Below are 19,805 nucleotides of genomic sequence, written 5' to 3'. Positions count from 1 at the left end.
GTCAGAGGATTCAGTTTTGCTGGAGCTGCTGTGATGCATCTCCTGGCCGATTATCCTCCAAGTTGGTCCCCACTTCTCTTTATACTCAGGCTACCCGGAGTACAACATCCTCTTAGTCTCACCGGCGCAATTAATGCACAGCTACAGCTGGTTGAAGGGGACCAAATCCATCGCACAGGTGATTTGGTTCCTTTTTACCAGCTTTAGCAAAGCATTGGGCTTCTGGATCCATGGAGGAGGATGGGGACAAGGCCATGAGGGAAAGGCCCCTTCGTGGATCTTCCATTGCTGGGATATCCCAATGGAGTTGCTTCCAAATGGCTTCTTTTCCAGAGTTCTGGGATTTACATAAACTACTTGGTCATTAGGTTTGTGACCAGGGAAACTGTACATAATAGAAGGCTTAATGGACATTACATTTTTATGTGACCTGGAAGATGTCCAGGCCCCTGCCCACCATCTTTCAGAACCAGGGATATCCTAGAAGACTGTGAGAAGAATCCATTGTACTTAGTTCTAGCACCTGCTTTCAGCTCTCATCTCTTGCTGTTGCCCCTTCCTTGACATTACTGCCGGTTGAGCTCCCTAAACTTTCACATAGGGCATCTGGGTTTACAGGTGAGATTTTAAAAAATTAACTTGTTAGCATTTCATTTGTAGGAGTAACTTGGTTGATTGGGCTTTCTGAAGATGCCATATGCACTCACCAAGAAACACCAGTGTCATCAATATCTGGTCAGAATTGGGATTTGAGAGAATGAAGTATAGTGGAAAGTAGGTCCAGCATAGAATCATGGAGGACTAGGTTTGATTTCTGCCTTAGTTGCCAGAGACACAACCTCTCTGGACATCATTCTCCTCATCTATAAAATAGGTATGATAATACTTGTGCTATTTACCATACAGTTTTGTAAGCAAATACTTTGCAAACCTTAAAATACTACAGAAATGTGAATAATTATTATGAGGGGGTGCTGGGTCCCTTCAAAAGACAAAGTTAGAATAATAATGTACAAGGTGTAAGAAGTGTTTCTTCAATCACCAATATACCTGTATACCAGGAATATAGTCAAGGAGAAGAAACAACTTTTAGAATCATTGAAATGCAAGACAGCTACCCCAGGAAAATGCACTGTCCAGTGTGGTACAGATCAGAAAGGGTGACTGAGAACTATCACTTTTATCTTCCAAAACACATCACCAATAAAGAAGGCTGTGGTTCTTTGACATACTAGATACCTCATGTTGAGAGAGAGATTTTTCTGACTTTCCCTTCTCACCATCACCATTCAGAAGGATGGAGAGGAGTAGAGAGAAAGAGCCAGGGATGGGGTGTGGGGATGAGGGGACACACACACACACACACACACACACACAACAGAGAAAGAGACAGAGACAAAGAGAGAAGGAAAGAGAGGGGAAGAGAGATGACAGAAGGAGAGAGAGAAAGAGAGAGACAGAGACAGAGACAGAGAAAGAGACAGAGACAAAGAGAGAGGGGGGGAGGGAAAGGGGGGAGGTAGGGAGAGAGAGGGGAAGAGACAAGGAAAAAAAGAGAAAGAGAAGGATGGATGGGGAGAGAGGACATATCTGCAGGGGAGAAAAATTTAAAAAGACAGAGAATAAAGGAGAGAAACCCACGAGGAATGGCTATAGAAATGACCTTGCCAGATCAGTAGGGGATATTTCAAGGATATATTTGAAAATGTAAAGAGAGGAGACCTCAGTTCTAGTTCAAGCTCTATCAATGACTACCTTTTAATACCTTCAGCATATGGCTGATTGCTCATAAGTCATTCTGGTCCTCAATTCCAAACTATCTGGATGCTAAGGAGTTAAAGCCATAGCTGTGAGTTTAGGACAAAGACAGTGAAAAAGCTGAGAGAATGCAAACTTGGCTCTTAGAAGCGTCTGCATAAAATATTTGAAATCAATGTGGACTTGGGAGGGGCTACACTGAGGGTCATATTCGTTTAAATGAGCTGCACTGAGTCAGAGTAAGATTTCCTTTTTAGAAAATTAGTTTTCTTACCCAATACACCATTCATCAAAAATAATGATGTTTTGGTGAAGAAAGACTTCAGCAGCAGTAGGGACATGGTGCCCCATTCACAGAGCTTTCTCTTGAAGCTTCCTTGGAAAAAAACCAGCATTTTGGTAGGTAGAGGTAGAGCATGCACGTATTTACTTCACATTTAAGATAAAGCAGATTTAAATTACTACATGAAGAAATTTTCCTCCTTTTCTCTTTCCCCCACACCTCTCAAATGCTTCCATCGATCTACCATCAGCGGGGACATTTTTCTTGAATCATATTACCAGCAGTGGGTATGGTTTGCATAAAAGTATCCACACCCTCACTTCCTTCCTCAGGTCAAGAGATTACATATGTGAGATGATAGACCATCATGAAGAGTAATTCTATAGTGCAGGAACAAAGGGAAGTTGTCAAGAGTTCAAATCCACAACCTTGACCTCATTAGTTCTAAACAACTGGGTTTACAAGCCACCACTATAATAAGACAGCTGATTAACATGAGTTAAATCATACTCATCCTCTCATTGGTCTAGAAAGGGATTAATCTGTCAGGGGACACTCTGGGTATAATATTTCCCTGATCTATGTAGCAGAGAGGAGAATGTGAGCCAGGGAAATAGCTGATTTCATTATCCCTCCTTTATCTTGACTGGTAAGTGTTAGAAAGAATGGTTAAAACTGGTCTGGCAGGATGAGCCAATCTACTTTCTGTTCCAGAAAAGTGACTCTGAACTGGCTCTTCCATGAGAATGTCCCTTCTTCTCAACCTATCCAAATCCTACTTGTCTTTCAAGGTCTAGTATGAGTCTCTCTTATTATGAGAAGCCTTCTCTGATCATTTCCGGGCACTGTCCCTGGTCAGAACCCTGCGATTGCACTAAGCTTTCACATTCGGATTCGTGGCATTTCTTGTACTGTTACCAGAAACTTCCTACACTGCTGTCTTATCACCCCACTTGCATTTCTGAGATCCCTGAGGACAGAGTTCATGTCTAACCCTTTTGTATTCCTCATAGCACCAAAGAGAGGGCCCTTCACTCAGCAAGTGCCCAGCAAATATCTGCTGAACAAAGAAAATAATACCAGACATCTAAGTAATCCTTTAAGTACTTGACATACATTATTACATCATTCAATTACCTCAACAATTCTGAACAGTGGGTACCATCTAGCACAAAGCCTGAAAGATAATAAACATTTGATATATGCTTGTTGATAGCTTTTGTGGATGAGGAAATGAGGACTCGGAAAAGCTAGGTAACTTACCTGTGGCCACACAGCTAGGTAAATGGTAAAGGTAAGATTCAAAGCCTTCAAACTTTTAACTTTAAGCCCTTAAGTGTTCTTTTCTAAACTAAGCTGCCAGTTACTGATTGGATTTTAGTTTTTTCTTAAGTTGGGCAAGTCCAAAGCTAAGAAAGGTTTGCCTTTTCCTACTTCCATGCCTTTCTTCATATTATTCCCATTACCTGCGATGCTTTCTTTTTTGCTATCTATGCAGAATAAAATTTCCTTTTTGCAAAATCCTGCTAAAATGCTCCATTGTAAGGAAACTTGCACCCCATACCAGTATCTAGATGACAGTTTCACAGTACATTTCCTTCATGCTCATACTCAGTCTGGACTTTTCAATAATGGTTTTTAAGGGCTCTTACATCATTGACCTCTTTTTTTCCCCAAGCTGTCTCTCCAAGGAGATGAATTAAGTCTCCCTGTCAGGTTGGGGAGAAACTGTCATTTTTTCTATAGTCCACACCATAGGATATATTACATGGCCAACACATAATGTATTAATGTTAGCCAGAATGCACTAGAACCCTCATAATGTTGTGCTTGGGTAGAGGAAGAAAGGGCATGGCAATTAGTATTAATGACCTTCAGTGACTGGTCAGAACATCTTAAAATATCATCCTCTGATCTCTCAGTATCTAAACATGCTAGAATTAGGTCCACTATGATCCTTCCTTAAAATGATGAAATGAGGGACAGCTGAATGGCACAGTGGATAGAGCACCCTGAAGTCAGGAGGACCTGAGTTCAAATGTGATCTCAGACACTTAACACTTCCTAGCTGTGTGACCCTGGGCAAGTCACTTCACCTCAATTGTCTCAGGGAAAAAAATTATGAAATGAGGGGCAGCTGGATGGCACAGTGGATAGAGCATCAGACTTGAGTTCACAACCAGACTCAGATACTTAACACTTACCAGCTGTGTGACCATGGGCAAGTCAGTTTATCTCAATTGCTTTGCAAAAAAAAATTATGAAATGAGTGGGTTAGACTGGATGGCCTCTAAATTCCATTTGATCTCTATGATTGCAATTTGCAATCCCATTCTATAGGATCTATCACTGTGCCCTGGTTTCAAGGTATGAGATTTTGTACATTCAGAAGGATCTTGAGATGTTTATGTTCATGATGAATGAAAACCTAGGCCCTGAGAACTTACCTACCTCCTTTTTTTTTTTTTTTTTTTTTTTTTTTTTTTTTTTTTTGGTGAGGGACAAGGCCCAGGTATGAGGTTGCAGTGCAGATCTATGCTAGCTTTCAAGGGGCTTCTTCTCTATTTGGACATGTTAATGAAGATGTGTTATAGACACCACAGTCAAGCCCAAGAATTTATCACCAATTGTCAATATTCCTAATGAAGCGGAAGATTTGACATGCAATAGAATTAGCTCATATTGAACCACTACTCAGGCCTTCCCTGGCCACATCACATCTCTGGCCATAATGCTTCTCCCCTACTCCACATGTCAAGATGGTTTCTCACACAGAAGAGTCTACTGGCCTTTATCTGAATTTTTTTAAAAGACATCTTTAGGGCCGACACATTCACAATTTGTCATTCTCAAATCCAATCAGAAGGAAAAACCCAGCCATACCCAACATTGATTTTTCTCCAGCTTTATCTTAATGAAGTGCACATCCCCTCAGTAATTAGCTTCAGGACTCCCCCTCCCCCATTACAGTTAATGCGTTATTTGATTTCCATCCAAATATTGCTAAACCTGAAGGAATTTCCCAAAAATGAAATGACCTTTGGTGATACAGTAAAATTTCTTATGCCCTGCCTGATTTTTTTCATCCAAATGCTCTTTCTTCCTGGATCTCTGGATAGATACTACCTGTCGCTGGGATGACACTTGAATCAATCTCTGGTCTGCCCTACATCCCCCTACTCTGAGCTATTTAGAAACCAAAAGAGCAGAAATAAAAAAATAAATGATCAAATAAATAAATAAATGAAAGCAAACTAATGTGCATTTGGTGCCCAGAGTCATCGATTTCTTTCAATTATGGGGGTTGGGGGCGGAGATTAGGCACTATCTCATTATTGTGGCCAAGATAAATTAGACTTCTCTACCAACAAATTCTTCACCACTGGAGGCCTTGAGCTAGCTGCAGATAGTCATTCATTGTCTCTGCCCTTCCCATGTCCCCTTTTTCCAGACCCACCCTTGTCCTGTTAGTTGTATGGTGTCCCAGCTCATGTTCCCACTAACCTGTAAGATGTATAAAAACAGAGGGCAATCTCATGCATTTTGTCCATTCTTTAGCAAAGGACATGATAGGTGCTTAATAAGTGTTTGTTTTTTTTTAGCAGAGCTCCTGATTTTACTACTGCAGAAAACAAAAACAAACTCCTGTGTAAGTGGGATTGTCTGAGCTAAACGAGTTGCCTTTTCTGAACTGTGGAAACCTTGATTCTATTTATTTGAAGAAAGAGAAGGAAAATGGGAAAGGCAAAAAACACAAACATAGACTTTCACTTTCAAGATAGGAAGGCACTTCAGTGGTCTTCTACACCAAACCATAACTAAAAAAGAATTCTCACTACAGCATGCCTGATAAATGGTCATTGAGTCTCATCTAGAAGCTCTCTAGTGAGGTGGGATCCACCATCTCTCTAGGCAGTCCACTGCACTTTTGGACAGTTCTAATTTTTAAGTATTTCCCTCCTGACATCAAGCTTAACTTTTCTACTTTGCAGTTTCTAATCATTGCTCCTAGTTTTCTAGGGAATTCTAGTTTTCGAAAACCAAATCTTCTTGAAGTTAGGATTCTGATATGGTTTTTGTTTTTGTTTTTCTAGTTTTGAAAAGGTTGAGGCTACTTAGCTTCTACTCTCTGATCTGATCTCCCTAGTTTTATTTTCATACATATGCCCTACACTCCAGGCAGCCTAGTCGTCTCATTCTCCAATGAATATGTGTGTGTGTGTGTCTATAATGTATGTGTAACATGTATTTCGCATAACATGTATGTATATACAGATATATACATGTATACACATATATTCAATATATATATATATATATATATATATATATATATATATATATATTTAGAATACTCTTCCTGTGAGGTCTTTCCTCATACGATTTCCCTTCTTCCATCCTACCTATTCTATCCATCATTTATTATTCAATACAAACCCCACTTCTTTGGGGAAATGTTTTGTACGGCCCACAGCCACCTCTAAACTTCTTATCTACTGATTATTCCCCTCTAAGATAATTTTTTAGCATCCTATTTTAAAGTACCAGTTTTGTGTTTGTGGCTGCATTATTTCCCCTGTAAGGCTAAAAATGCAGAAGGCCATCTTTGTCTTTTCCAAAGCTCTAAATATTTTCCCCCAAGACCAAATATTTAAAGTACTTTTGGGGGAAAAGAAGGAACTCATTTTTTTCTTCCCTCTTCCCCTTTATATCCACCATTTCTTTTGAACCTTACAACAATCTTGGGAGACAGCACCCAAAAAGTTTGTTGAATGAATGAATATCTCTGTATATGTGTTTGCATGTGTATATCTGTCTGTCTATCTGTCTGTCTGTCTTCAGCTGGAGAATAGCGGAGCTATTTCCTACTCATTTGGAGAATATGACCATTGTTTGAATTCTGAATCAACCTATCAATTAGCTTCTGTGATTTGTTTCATGTGTTTGATGAGACACCAGTGACTATGTCCTTAGTGCCTTTCTCTTATCAAACTGTCAGACCCTGCAACAACCTGTTCTTAGAGTGGGTAATTAGGGAAGGGGATATTTTTTATTTAGTTCAGTTAGTTCTTGAAATCATGTGTTTTCATTGAATCCAACAAGTAATAAGCTAGGTAGAACATTGGACAAGGACACAGTGGTCCTTATTCAATTCATACCAATTGTTGGGTCTAATTTTTTTCTCTAGGCCTCTATACTCTTCTGCAAATTTAATTTAATTAATTAGGTGAGCCCTGGCCTCTTAAGGATGCCATGGGCTCTTTTTTTTTTTCAGCATTTCTTCCTTCTTCTGTTCAATGGAATAAGACTACAAATCACTTACAGCCTTGTCCCAGACACAGAAGTGACCGAACTCTCAGATTGTAGGATCACAGGATCATAGCTTTCTAACTTTCATATCATCCAGAGAGGTTATCGAGTCTAATCCCCTCATTTTAAATGTCATAAAATTGAGACTTAGAGAGGCCTGAAGACTTGCCCAATGTTGCACAGAAAATAAATAAATAGAACAGGTATTTGAATTAAGCTTCTCCCAGTCCAACTCTAACACCCTGATTGAAGCATGCTACTTGTAATGCTGTCCCCCCCAGGAACATTTCCTTCCAAGAAATGCATCTTTGAGACACTCAATTCCATTTACCTCTCCTGTGTTTCTGTTCTAGCTGGCCAACAATATATATGAGGCTACATTTCAGGGAACCCCAGGAAAAGCTTTAACTCTTATCTCCATTCTCTTCCATCAGCTGCTCCTAACTTGGTTGCCAGATTAGATTCTCAGGGTAGAGAACACATTGGTTCATCTTACCCTGACTTATGACAAGCAGCCCTCAGGTCTGAATTTTTGACATTTCACAAAGGTAAAATTACACCACTGAAATGCCGCTTTCCCCGATCCCTTATCATTTCTCCTGTTCCCACCCTTGAAAGTCTTGACATTGATACTATGCAGAGAGGAGACTATTTGAGGCTGGCAGCTGTGCTAGGGTGCTGGAGGGCAGTAGACCCCTGGCCTTAGTTTTATGAGGTTGTTTAAAGCTTTTTATTCTATCTGAAACCACTGTGGAGAATAAGGCAAAGGAAGCCCACCACCTATTCATTAACCAATTTGTCTCTCATTAAGGGAGAAAGGGGAGATTAGTAGCTGAATCCTCTCCATTGTCAGCTTCCTCAGGAAATTTCAAACACAGGATTTTGCCAATGTGACTGGGGCAGACAAGAAGAAAAAGATTCTTAAAAACCATTCATCTGAAAGGCAGCTACGTTTGTATCCTGGGAAAGTCTTTTCTCCCAGTCCACAATTGCAATGTTTCTCTCTCTCTCTCTCTCTCTCTCTCTCTCTCTCTCTCTCTCTCTCTCTCTCTCTCTCATTTTAACTAAGGTACTAAAAGAGAATGAAGCTGTTCACTAATACAGTTTGTGCATTTTATGAACCAAACAATTAAATAGGTTTTAAAACATCTGCTGACTGAATAATCCCATACAGGGAGGTACACTCAGCATTTTTAAACAGCAACTGATACGAGATCCTGCTTCATGCTGCAAAACACCAGAAGTCCTGTTAAAATCAATAGAAAATTAGATGCTATGAAAATGCAATATGTGTCCAATTAGTTATAATTGGAGCAAATGGTGATGTATATAAACTCTCAGAGTAAGATGCATTTGCTTAGAATTCTCCCTGCCTGTTTTCTGCACGGGGCTGCGCTGGCAGGCCCCTCTTCTGATGTATTCATAACATGAATGATGAGCCAGCTAATACACATATGGTAACTGTTATCTGATTATGGTGTTACAGGGAGAGCCTTTCAGATTCCTCCATGCAGACCCGGAGACTAAGGGACTGAAGACTTTGTCTCACCAGAGAAACCCCTGATGTATTTGTCAAATTATTCTAAAAAACTTGATGAAAGACCAATAGTAAAGAGTCAGCTGGGTAACAGCTGAAGGAAAGTGGCATTTCTGGGTATGATTTTTAAAGAATCATAATTTTGACCAGCTTCCTAAACTGGGACTTATCGGTCAATGAGCAATTATTCTCTCCTCCTTTTCCTCCTTCTCATTCTTTCCTTTTGTTGCAACAAGAACTTCTGGGAATTATCCAAGATGATTTCAACTCTCAGTTACTTTGCTTCTGCCGATTTCTCTCCAAAGTTTCCTAGACACTTGCCATAGACATCTTCCTCATTCATAACTTCTATCATATCTCTCTCCTGCTCACAAAATCTTCAATGGATCATTATTGCCTATGGAATAAAATCCAACTTTCTTAACCTAACATTTAAGATACTCCACAATCAGTTTTCAGCCTTTCCACCATCCTTTTTCATGTACTTAATCTAATTGGATTAACGTTACTTGAAGTTCCTCCTACCATATCTCAAGTTTTACAAACTCCAGCTTTGTCTCATAGTGGTCTCTGTTCTAGAATACTCTCTCTTATGTTTTTGCCTTTTGAAATACTATTCATGTTACAAAGTCCAACATAAATATTACCTCTTCCATGAAACCATACTTAATCTCTCCCAATTGCATATAATCCCTTCCTCAAGGAAATTCCCTTAATACTTTCTTTCAAAAAACAATTGATATTTCACTGTCACTTTAAAATTTGCAAAGCCCATGGCATGAATTATCTCAGTTGAGTTCCCAACAATCCTGTGAGGTAGATCATATAGATATCTCCAATTTAAAAATGAGGAAACTGACCCTCAGAGAGGTCAAGTGATTTGCCCATAGTGATACAGCTAGGAAATCACAGAAATAAATTTGAGAACAAGTCCTTCTGATTTCAACTCAATACTTTGTTTATGACATAACATATTCTGCCTACTATTGTTGTCTTCCCTGCTAAGTTTCTTAAGGGAAAATGCAATATTCTATTTACCTTTCTCTACCTCCTTTTCCAGAAAATCTTCTGAAGCAAATTTAGTTGAAGAGGGCAGTTAACCTTGGATGGGTTCAGTCTCATTGATTAGCACCTCACTTTCCCAGCCCACTTTCCTGCCAGAGAAAAAGGGAGAGGAGTAATAAGGAGGAGGAATCAGAGAGACGGATCAGATACTTGTGGCAGAAGATAGTTCCCTGAAGAAGGGTGGGACCTTAATGACATAGAATGGGTAGAAAGCTGAGAGAGAAAAAAAGAGAGAAAGAAAGATAGAGACAGAGAGACAAAGTCAGAGATAGAGAAACCAAGAAACACATGGAGGGAGGGAGAAAAGGATGGAGAGAGGGAAGAAAGGAGGAAAGGAGGGATGTAAAGAAGAAGACAGAGAGAGAGAGACAGAGAGAGAGACAGAGAGACAGAGACAGAGACAGAGACAGAGATAGAGAGACAGAGGGAAAGAGAATAATATGAATATATAAGGCAGCTAGGTGGTAAAATGGATAAAGTATTGGACCTAGAGTCAGGAAGACTCATATTCCTGAGTTCAAATCTAGCCTCATAGATTTGATACAACTTACTAGTTGTATGACCCTGGCCAATCATTTAATCCTCTTTGTCTCAGTTTCCTCATTTGAAAAATGAGCTGGAGAAGAAAATGACAAACTGCTTTATTATCTTTCCCAAATGGGAAAATGGGTTCACAAAGAGTCAGATTCAACTGAGCAAAATACAGCATATTGCTAGTGGGCCACAGTGAATCACAAGATCCTCAATTTAGAACTGGACAGGATCCAGGAAGTCATAGAGTCCTATTACCTCGTTTTTTTTACATAAGGAAATTGAGGCTTAGAAATATTAAAAGATTCGCCTAAGTTAGTAAGTACTGAAAATGAGATCCAAACTCTTATGTTGTGACTTCAAATCTGGTGCTCTAGACATTAACTATACTATCCCGTGTTTCCCCTTCTCTTTTCTCACACTAGATGATGCCACATGATGGGATGTTGGATGTTAAAAATAGAAAGGTCAATGCAAAGAGCATCCACTAAACCAATCACAAATAATCATTCACAGAAAGCAGAATTCATTTTGGAAACTATTTTTTTCATACCTGATTGGATTATTCTCTGTTATGGGGAGAGATTTTTCCACTTGAAATGTCTTTCTTATCCAACACTATATCCTTCTTTATACTGCCCTCAGTGGCCGCCCCTAGCCCATAAGTGAGATGTTAGTAACAGAATTCAAACCCCAAGGGATTTAAAGAAAAACATAAGATAATATACTTTGAGATTGAAGGGGTATTAAGGATCATTTAAAACAACCCTGTTATTTTTATAGACAAGGAAACTGAGGTCCAAAAATATGAACTGATTTAACTAAGTTTCTATAGAGCTGTGAGTGAAATGTCACTCTTTCCTAGAGACTCTAATAAGTATTTGTATTCAGAGTCATTTACTTCAGTATTTGGAGAGTCTGAAATTGCATCAGTATAGACAGGTGCTCCCTTAATAGCTAATCTTGTGGTAACAAACATTCTTGTTCTTCACAAGCTAATCATTGGTAAATGGAGAAAATATTTAGTTAAAATAGGAAATTAATTTTACTTAGTGAAAATAAGGTGTCTAGATGGCAGAAAACTCCTTATTTTTTAGGCTTTGTTCCCTCCCCAATATTACTCCTCCCTACCCAATATTACTTCCTCACAATTACTCACAGAAACTAGTCTATCCAGTTCCTGAATCTCTTATCTTCTCAGTATAACAATATGTCTCTGAGTTCTCTCTCCATCCTCTGAATGTGTGTGTATGTGTGTGAGAGAGAGAAGATTTATTGTCTCTCCTACAACACTCAATTCAACTGAATTTGCCTGAAAAAGTTGATTCAAGGACACCTTTTGTGCCCCTTGCCCAAAGATGCAAGATTTCTTTACAAAGCAAAATTCAGAGCACCTGCTATGGTGGTGACCATAGAGCAAAGAAGCTATTTTGCATGCAGAATTTCACATGTAGCCTCAGACACTTAATAACTGTGACTCTGGGCTATTAATTTCCATCTGCCTCAATTTCTTCATTTGTAAAAGAAAGATAATAATAGTGCCTATCTCCCAGGATTGTTGTAAGGATAAAACGGTATTTCTTAAAGTTTTTTTTAAGCTTTAAAGTTCTGTATAAATTCTAGCCATTGTTTTTTTATTATTGCTATTGTTGCTATTAAACTATATGTTCTCTTAAGAAGAAACATTGTAATAATAACTATGGTTCCTGAGAACCAATGATCAAGAATGCTATCCAACCCCTGACAGAGAGGTGATGAATTAAATATGTAGACTGAGATACATGTTATATTGAATGTTGAATGTAGTCAATGTGGATTTTTTTGGTTTTGTTTTTTTCAATGAATGTGGAGAGAGAAAAAATGCTTATTAATTTAAAAAAATTTAAAAGAAAAAACAGTAATTCTTTTAGGCCTTGCTCTGCTTGTCTCCTAAATTCATTTTCATCTCAAGGAAGAAAATACTTTCAAAGATAACTGATTCCTGTTTCTGGGTAGGAAAGTATCTAAACTCTCCAAGAAAAATGGTTGTCAATTCCTTATCTGAAGATTTCGAGGGACAAAAATTCCTCAGCCATCCTTGGTCACCTACCTTGATGTTACCTTGATGGTCAGAAAAGTAGTGAATTAATATCTGACTGCAATATCTCTTATGCTCAGGCACATATAGAATGTGAACCAGGCCATCCAACTCATATTTTATTCCTGCTCATGTTTCCGATTTATTTTTACTTTTTTTTCTTATAAGAAACATGTGATCAGCCTATTCCCAACAAGACCCTTCCTATGTTTCAAGACCCAGGCTATTTACACTTGATCCTGATCTATTAATGAACAACACAAGAACTTGACTTGTTCTATGAGCTGGGCTGATTTACCCTTCCTTAGGCAACATGGTAAATCCTTATTTCTGGGAAGTTAACTGTGCTAATGTTAGACTTAGTGTAGACACCCAATCAGCTTAGCTCATTGCTACTCCGAACTCTTGTGTTTGAGCTCCACCAGCCTCAGTCTCCCCAATAGCAGGGTTTTACAGGTATACATCCACCATACTTGGCCCCTTTATATATTTTCAAATGCATATATATCTGATTATATCATTTTCTCAGGCTAAAATCTTAAATGCATCCAAATTCATACTTTTAAAAATAAAAATAGACTATCCTAAAATTTAAATCTCCTGGTAAAATCAATCTCCAACCTTCCTTTTTACATTATTTTCTTGAACATTTTCTATATTCCAGATATCCCATACTAGTTTTTCCACATGTTTGTCTTGTCTTCTGCAGCCTGTTTGCATTTGTATTAACTGCCCCTCATGCCTAAAATGTACTTCAGCACCTCTGTCTAGTGACATAAGTCTCTTATTAATTGTAACTTCCTGGTCAAATTATTTATTCTTTCTGACCCCCATCTTCTTTTGTAAAATGAAGCAATTTGACTTGAACATCTCTAAGGTTCCTCCAAATGCTAAATCTATGATTCTATGAGTCTCTCTGCCCTCAAAACCCAGCTCAGGTAGCAGATCCTTTATAAAGCCTTCTCTGTCTGTCATGAAGGTACACACCTGTCATCTCAACTACCATAGAGGCAAAGGCAGGGAGTTCTGACCTGCAATGGGCTAAGCTGATCACCCCAAATTCAGCATTAATATCACTAAACACTGGAAGTAGGAGTTTCCCAAAGGAGAAGTGAATCAGCCATCCTAGAAGTAGAGCAGAACAAACTTCTGGGCTAACCAGTGAGGGATTGGGTTTGTGAGTAGTTCCTACACTTCTATCCCAGGTAAGATGGGGACATCCAGTCTTTTAAAAAATGATTAAATTAACTTATTTTTTTTTAAAACCAGCAACAATTTGATGTGAATTTTCCATGCCTAGATGAATGAGGATTCTCTCTCCTCAGATTTTCCTAGGGCTGTTCTTGGGATTTCTTCTTTACCCCTGCTTTTAACTACACTTATGGCAGCTACATGATGCAGTAGATAGAGCACCAGATCTAGAGTTGGGAAGAACGGAGTTTAATTCTGGTATCAATCACTAGTTATAACACTCTGGGCAAGTCACATAACCCCAATTTCCTCATCTGTTAAATGAGCTGGAGAAGGCAATGGCAAACCACTCCAGTATCTTTGCCAAGAAAACCCCCTGAAATAAGGTTACAAGGAGTTGGACAGGATTGAACAACATGTAAATTATATTCCCTATCTTAGACTGTATGGTACTTGAGGTCAGGAACTGTTTAATATTTATCATTTTATCTCTAGCACTAAGCGGAGAATTTAGATTTAATGGATTTTTTAACTGAATATACTTAAAGTTTTAAAAGTCTCCATTTAGCATTCTTCTCTGAATAATTCTTTTAATCTTTCTACCTTTATCACAGTCTTCTAAATCACAAATGATTTAAAGGAAAAACAGACTTTTCCCATTATAATTCTTGATGCCATGGTATAGTAGATAAAGTGCTGGAGACAGAATCAGAAGGAACTTAATTCAAACTTCATCTAAGATATTTACCAGCTGGGAGCTTAGGTAAGTTGCTTAACCTCTTTGCCTCAGTTTCCTTATCCATAAAATGAGAAAAGTATACATTTAAAAATGACCTAATAGATCTCTTCCAGAGCTAATTTTATTACTCATTTCTCACCCTATTTGGAACACTTTTCAGTCAATTCTATTGCAACTTAGATTTCTACCAACCAGGATGATTCAGAGCTTAGTCCAAGTTTGCCTAGAACTATGTTTTCTTGAGGGACCTTGGGTGCTGTCCAGGCCCCAGATTTCTACTAAGGAAATGATCTTGAGAGAATTTCTTGAGAATTCTTCTTTATACTCACCTATTCTAAACCCACTATAGATCAAATTTCCTTTACAACAAAACATGACTTTGAAAAAAGTCAGGTAAAACAAAGGATATTTCATTTCCTTTTCAATTTTTCTACTATGATACTTTTAAAAATTTAAACACAAATGACCCAGTGTCACATTCTGTGGCATTATTTCACCACTTAACACTCAATTACTATAAAATTAATTTTTAACCCCAGATTTCAGTTAATTATTAAAATCAATAGCAAAGAATCATAGCTATTGACTTTTGATTATTATAGAAAACTAGAAAATGATGGTTTCTACCCCATTGTAGCTCCCTAAAACATATAATCTCTACTGAGAGCCACTGTTACTTCTGTTCCTTAACCTCAAAGACCTCAAATGGAGAAGGGAAAAGAGAAAGCCATCCCCAAATCAGAGTGGTTTCTCTTTGTCCTGCTGACTCAGCCAAACTCTAAACAAGAAAGGCTCAGACTCAATCCATAACTTTTCTGTCTATTCAAAGAATGTATTATTTCTCAACACTGATAAAAGTTTAATACGGAGTTGCCTGGGTTTTTAATAAACTTGTCAACAAAAGAGCAAAGCAAATTGATGGGGCCCTTCCTAGAAATAAATTCGGCTTCAAATAGACCAAATGAGTGTGGAGGACAGGGAGGAGGGAGGAGGTAGAGGCCAGTTTTGCTGTTCTTTGCAAAAATGGCAAAATAGATTTTTGTGTCTTATTACTTCAAAGATAGGGACAACAGTAAAGCTGCTTTCATTTAAGGAAAGAAAGATGTTCAGCTTATAAGTGCATCCAAGAGTCCTGTGCCCCTGAAGAAAAAAGGGGAGTATGGAACCTAGTGGATTAAATTAATGACATACATTCTGAGATAAGAAAATGCCATTTCTAACCAAAAGGATTCCCTGGCTGTTGTCCCCCTACTCTTCACAGACTTGAAAAAAGTCCCCTGTGAATGTGGACCAAGCAGGTTTGATTTTATACTTGTTTATGAAGGTGTTAGTGGATTGTTTGTTTTATCTGAGCACTTGATCTTAACCAAAAAATAAAAGGCAGTGGCAAAGTGGTCTCTAAAGTCTCTTCCAGTTCTAAATCCCATGATCCTTTCTATTGGCCATATTCTACAAAGGAAGGCTAAGATTCATAATTCCTGAAGTTTTGTCACTGAAATAGTTATTCCAGAGGCAAGAAGCAACCATGTTTACAGGGAAAAAGTTCATGGGTCTTAGGGTTAGGAGAAAACCAGTTTCAAATTCCACTCTAACATCACTATCTGTGTGAACTTGAGCAAGTCAGTTTTCTCCTTTATAAAATGGGGGAAGCAATACTTGTCTCCTACTACTTGCCTCTAAATGTTGTTGTGAGGGAAAGCATTTTGTAAATCTTAAAGAACTGTAGATATGTAAGCTATGATCATAGGAATAAGATAAATTAGCACAAATTATAGTTATTCACAGAACAGCCTTCACTGGGATCCAGTGTTACATAAATTAATTCACAACTAAAACCAACAGAGCTGATCAATAGGTTTATTTATGTGTATGTTTTTAAATAATGTAATGGATTTTTGTTCATTAATCCTAGGGCAAACCAGGCCTCCATATTTATCATTGTTTTGTAGGAATCAAAGGACTGATTAAAAGATACTGCTGATACTCAGGCCAGTCTTGTGCATAGATGAAATAGATGTCTTCCCTAAGATTTGAAAGGCATTTAGAACCTCTTCCTGCCTTTGAAATCCCCCTCAGTTTCCTTGCCTGATGTTCTACCTGTAGAACTCCATTCCCTGGATTAAGTTTCTGTACTGTTCAGATGCAAATCTTTCTATAAAGGGAAGCAATAATAGGTAACATTTTTATAGTGTCTTTATAGACAAGAAAATGGAAGTTAAGTGACATGACCAACATGGCACTGCTTATGTAGATCTAAGGCCTGATTTAAGACTTCCTGACCTCAGAGCCAGTATTTTATCCACTGAAATGCTCTTTTAGTTATTAGTTTTTAAGTATTAATTAATCTACCCTTGGAAGCAGTTCTCAGAAACAGATCTAAGAGGAATCATTTTGATGAAAAAGAAGATGAATGGGAAGTATAGAGAAATAAAGAGAGGTCTTTTTGCATCCCTCAGGAGAGACTTAGGATGGTACAGGAGTAAATTAGTCCATGAATATCAAACTCCTGAATGGATGAAAGTATCATGACAAGATGAGAATGGAGTTCAAGAGAGAGAAGAAGATGCTGAGTGGGCAAGCTCAGGGAAAAGTGAAAACATCCTCGTCATCATCATCTCAAATTTCTTTAACATTTTTAAGTTTACAAGGAACTTTCCTCACAAGGGGAAGTAGTATATGTATGTATAGATACATACACATAGGATATATATTATATGTGCAATACCTATATGCCATAGGTTGTATACATATACATTTATGTATATGTGTTGGTAGTGTTATTGATGTTGTTCTAGTCATTCAATTGTGCACAACTCTTCATGACCCCATGGAGCATATCATGTCAATACTGTCCTTGGAGTTTTCTTGCCAAAGACACTTGAAATGGTTTTCAATTTCTTTCTCCAGTAGATTGAGGCAAACAGGAGTTAAGTTACTTGCCCAGGGTCACACAGCTAGTAAGTGTCTGAAGTGCAGCTGCCTCTATGCCCACAAAGCACATGCATATAACTATTTTTATGTGTATGTTATATTTTGTATATATGTGTATATTTTATATATATATGACTTCTAATTTCACAAAGGAGACTTAGAAAAATGAGGTGATTTTTCCAGGTTCACACAGTTAGGAATTATAAGGGCCAGAGTTTGAACTCAGGCTTTCTAGCTCCAGGTTAGCTCTATCGTAGTGTTGTTATAGCAACTAAATTTAGCAGCTTATACATATATTGTTCCCTCTTCAAGCCCCTCCCCAAAGCATTGTCCAATTTGGTATGAGCCTTGCCATTCTGAGACTGCTTCAAAAGACAAATAGGGTTCAAGGACAGAAATCCCAGAGGAAACTGGTAGCCCAAACCATAATGGCCATCACTGGCTACGTGCCCTGCCCTTGCGAAGGACTTTGTTAGAAGGGCACCAGAGGCCTGCTTAGAGTCATCCCTTATATCTGTACAAGGGTGCAGTAAAGGGTTGGCTAGGAAGGGAGAAGTAGAAGAAGCAACCAACTCACCAGGGGAAGAACAGAGAAAGTTTACCTAGATTCTACCCATTAAGTTCCAGGTTCACAGATCCAATCATGTGACACTTCTGCCTTAGACACAACACAATTTTCCTGTCCTCTGTGTCATCTGAGTCAGGTTGGGTAGTCGGGACAGCTATTTATATCGGCGGTCCTGCGGTCCTCTTGGCCCTGGAAAGGTGGCAAGCTTTCTGACACTAGTCATATGTGGGCACGACGAGCCAAACCCGTGACCCCTGTAACGGGGTGAGGAGACAGGGAGGCAGGAAAAGCACGCTGACCTTGAGGACCTAGTCCTTATTCAGGGGACAAGCCAGCACTATCTCAGTACTGAATCCTCCAGCCAGTAAGCACTCAGTTCTGCTGACCTTTCCCCTCCTAATTCCCCCAAAAGCACATGATTGATGTCTCGCCCAGTCCCTACAGTTGTCTGAGACTATCTTTTCTCTCTCTCACACACATAGATGCTGTCCCAAGCACACTCATAAGACAACTTGCACAAGGGTGTGGCTTTCGCACTATAAAGCAGAGAAGCTCACAGGGCAGGATTCTGGGAAACTTCAGGGAAACAGGCTCAACTCAATGAACAAGCAGACCAGTTGAGTTTGAAAGCAGTTTGGCTGTATCTTGGGTACAAGTCTACAAAACAGCAAACTTTCTCATCTGAGTTCTCACCTGAAGGACCTAGAATACAGCTCCTACATTTTTTTTTTCTTTTTTAATCACGGTATCTGTTTTTCCTCTTAATTTTTAAAAAAATGAGTACAGAAAGAGACTGAGGAATCTCTGGTGGGATGGGCCTGGGGGAGTTAGCCCTATCTTCCCAATCAGCCATAACCTCCCTTGAAACACATCCCTTATTCAGACACCTAAGCAACTGTGCTCATCAGACCACTTCTCCAAACCATATGCACTTCACCTATGTGGTTCTTATTGACAAACACTCATGGAAATCCAGGAAGATTAAAGCAACCAACTTGCAAGACCCAAACCAATTACAGTCTAGCGCAGTATCAGCAATCCTGAAAAGTTATGTACAGACTGAATTTCCTCCCAAAGTCAAGCTCGGTTTTACATGTGCCAAGGAGATACAGATATTTAAAGAAGCCAGGGAGCAAACGCTCTCTCAAAGGGAAAAATCGCTTTACAGAGTGTATGGACGTCGCTACTTCTTCTGGTTGACTTTGGACGGGGGCACTGGGGCTTTCTCAGAGAGCATACCTAGCGCACCCTTGAAGCGCCGCTGCCGCGCAATCACCTCACCTCACGCTGCCCTCCACGTCCCCGCACTGCAGGAGTGGACAATGCACCAAACGGGAGCTCTCCCCACAGCTCCTGCAGCTCCCCAGCTCCGCCCAGGGCTGCTTTGGTTTGTCCTTTCTCCCAACAAGTGGTAGTCTGTCCTTAAAAGTTTGGAGCGAGACTGAAGGGGATAAGAGAAGCCCTCTACTGGGAGAAAGCGGCTCAGGTCTACCATCTGCGCCAGGTCCTCCTGGACTCATCCTGAAGGAGTCCGTTCCGCCAAGCCTGGGGGTCCCTCTGTAAATTTCCCAAAAGATAAATCCGCAAGCTTTGAGCCTCGTAATGAATATTTCCATCGAAGGTCTGGAATCGGGAAGATGGTAGCCTTGCACATAAGAATGACACATGAGACATTCTTAATTCTTTTGGGGGGGCCTAATTTGTCATAATTAGTTCCTAATCAGTAGAGGTCTGGATGTAACCTCGGGGAGGTCGGGATGTAGCCTCGGGGAGGTCCAGAGTTCTATCTCAGAGAGTCGGGTGGATGGACACCTC

The 19,805-nt window shown here is 39.2% G+C and overlaps 1 protein-coding gene across 2 annotated transcripts; it reads left to right on the top strand.

Annotated features, from left to right (window-relative positions):
- The first annotated feature begins 3,094 nt into the window (after nucleotides 1–3,094).
- On the top strand, nucleotides 3,095–19,585 carry LOC116421524. 2 transcript variants are annotated; one of them, XR_004231912.1, is made up of 3 exons: nucleotides 3,095–3,335; nucleotides 14,367–14,515; nucleotides 18,473–19,585. XR_004231912.1 is itself a non-coding variant. In XM_031951728.1 (2 exons), the coding sequence occupies exon 2, from the start codon at nucleotides 18,803–18,805 to the stop codon at nucleotides 19,403–19,405; it is 603 nt and encodes a 200-aa protein (XP_031807588.1). In that variant the 5' UTR covers nucleotides 3,095–3,335; nucleotides 18,473–18,802; the 3' UTR covers nucleotides 19,406–19,585. The 2 variants fall into 2 exon arrangements, 1 of the variants encoding a protein (XP_031807588.1); XM_031951728.1 differs by lacking the exon at nucleotides 14,367–14,515.
- Nucleotides 19,586–19,805: the final 220 nt, after the last annotated feature.

The sequence above is a fragment of the Sarcophilus harrisii genome, chromosome 2 (assembly GCF_902635505.1).
Source record: "Sarcophilus harrisii chromosome 2, mSarHar1.11, whole genome shotgun sequence".
NCBI classification, from domain to species: domain Eukaryota; kingdom Metazoa; phylum Chordata; class Mammalia; order Dasyuromorphia; family Dasyuridae; genus Sarcophilus; species Sarcophilus harrisii.
Note: the sequence above shows the minus strand (reverse complement) of the source record. Positions and strands in the feature narration are given on the sequence as shown.

Bases quoted from the DNA above. Each gene is read 5' to 3' on its own strand.
- LOC116421524 (XM_031951728.1), top strand. From the start codon at position 18,803: ATGGGCCTGGGGGAGTTAGCCCTATCTTCCCAATCAGCCATAACCTCC.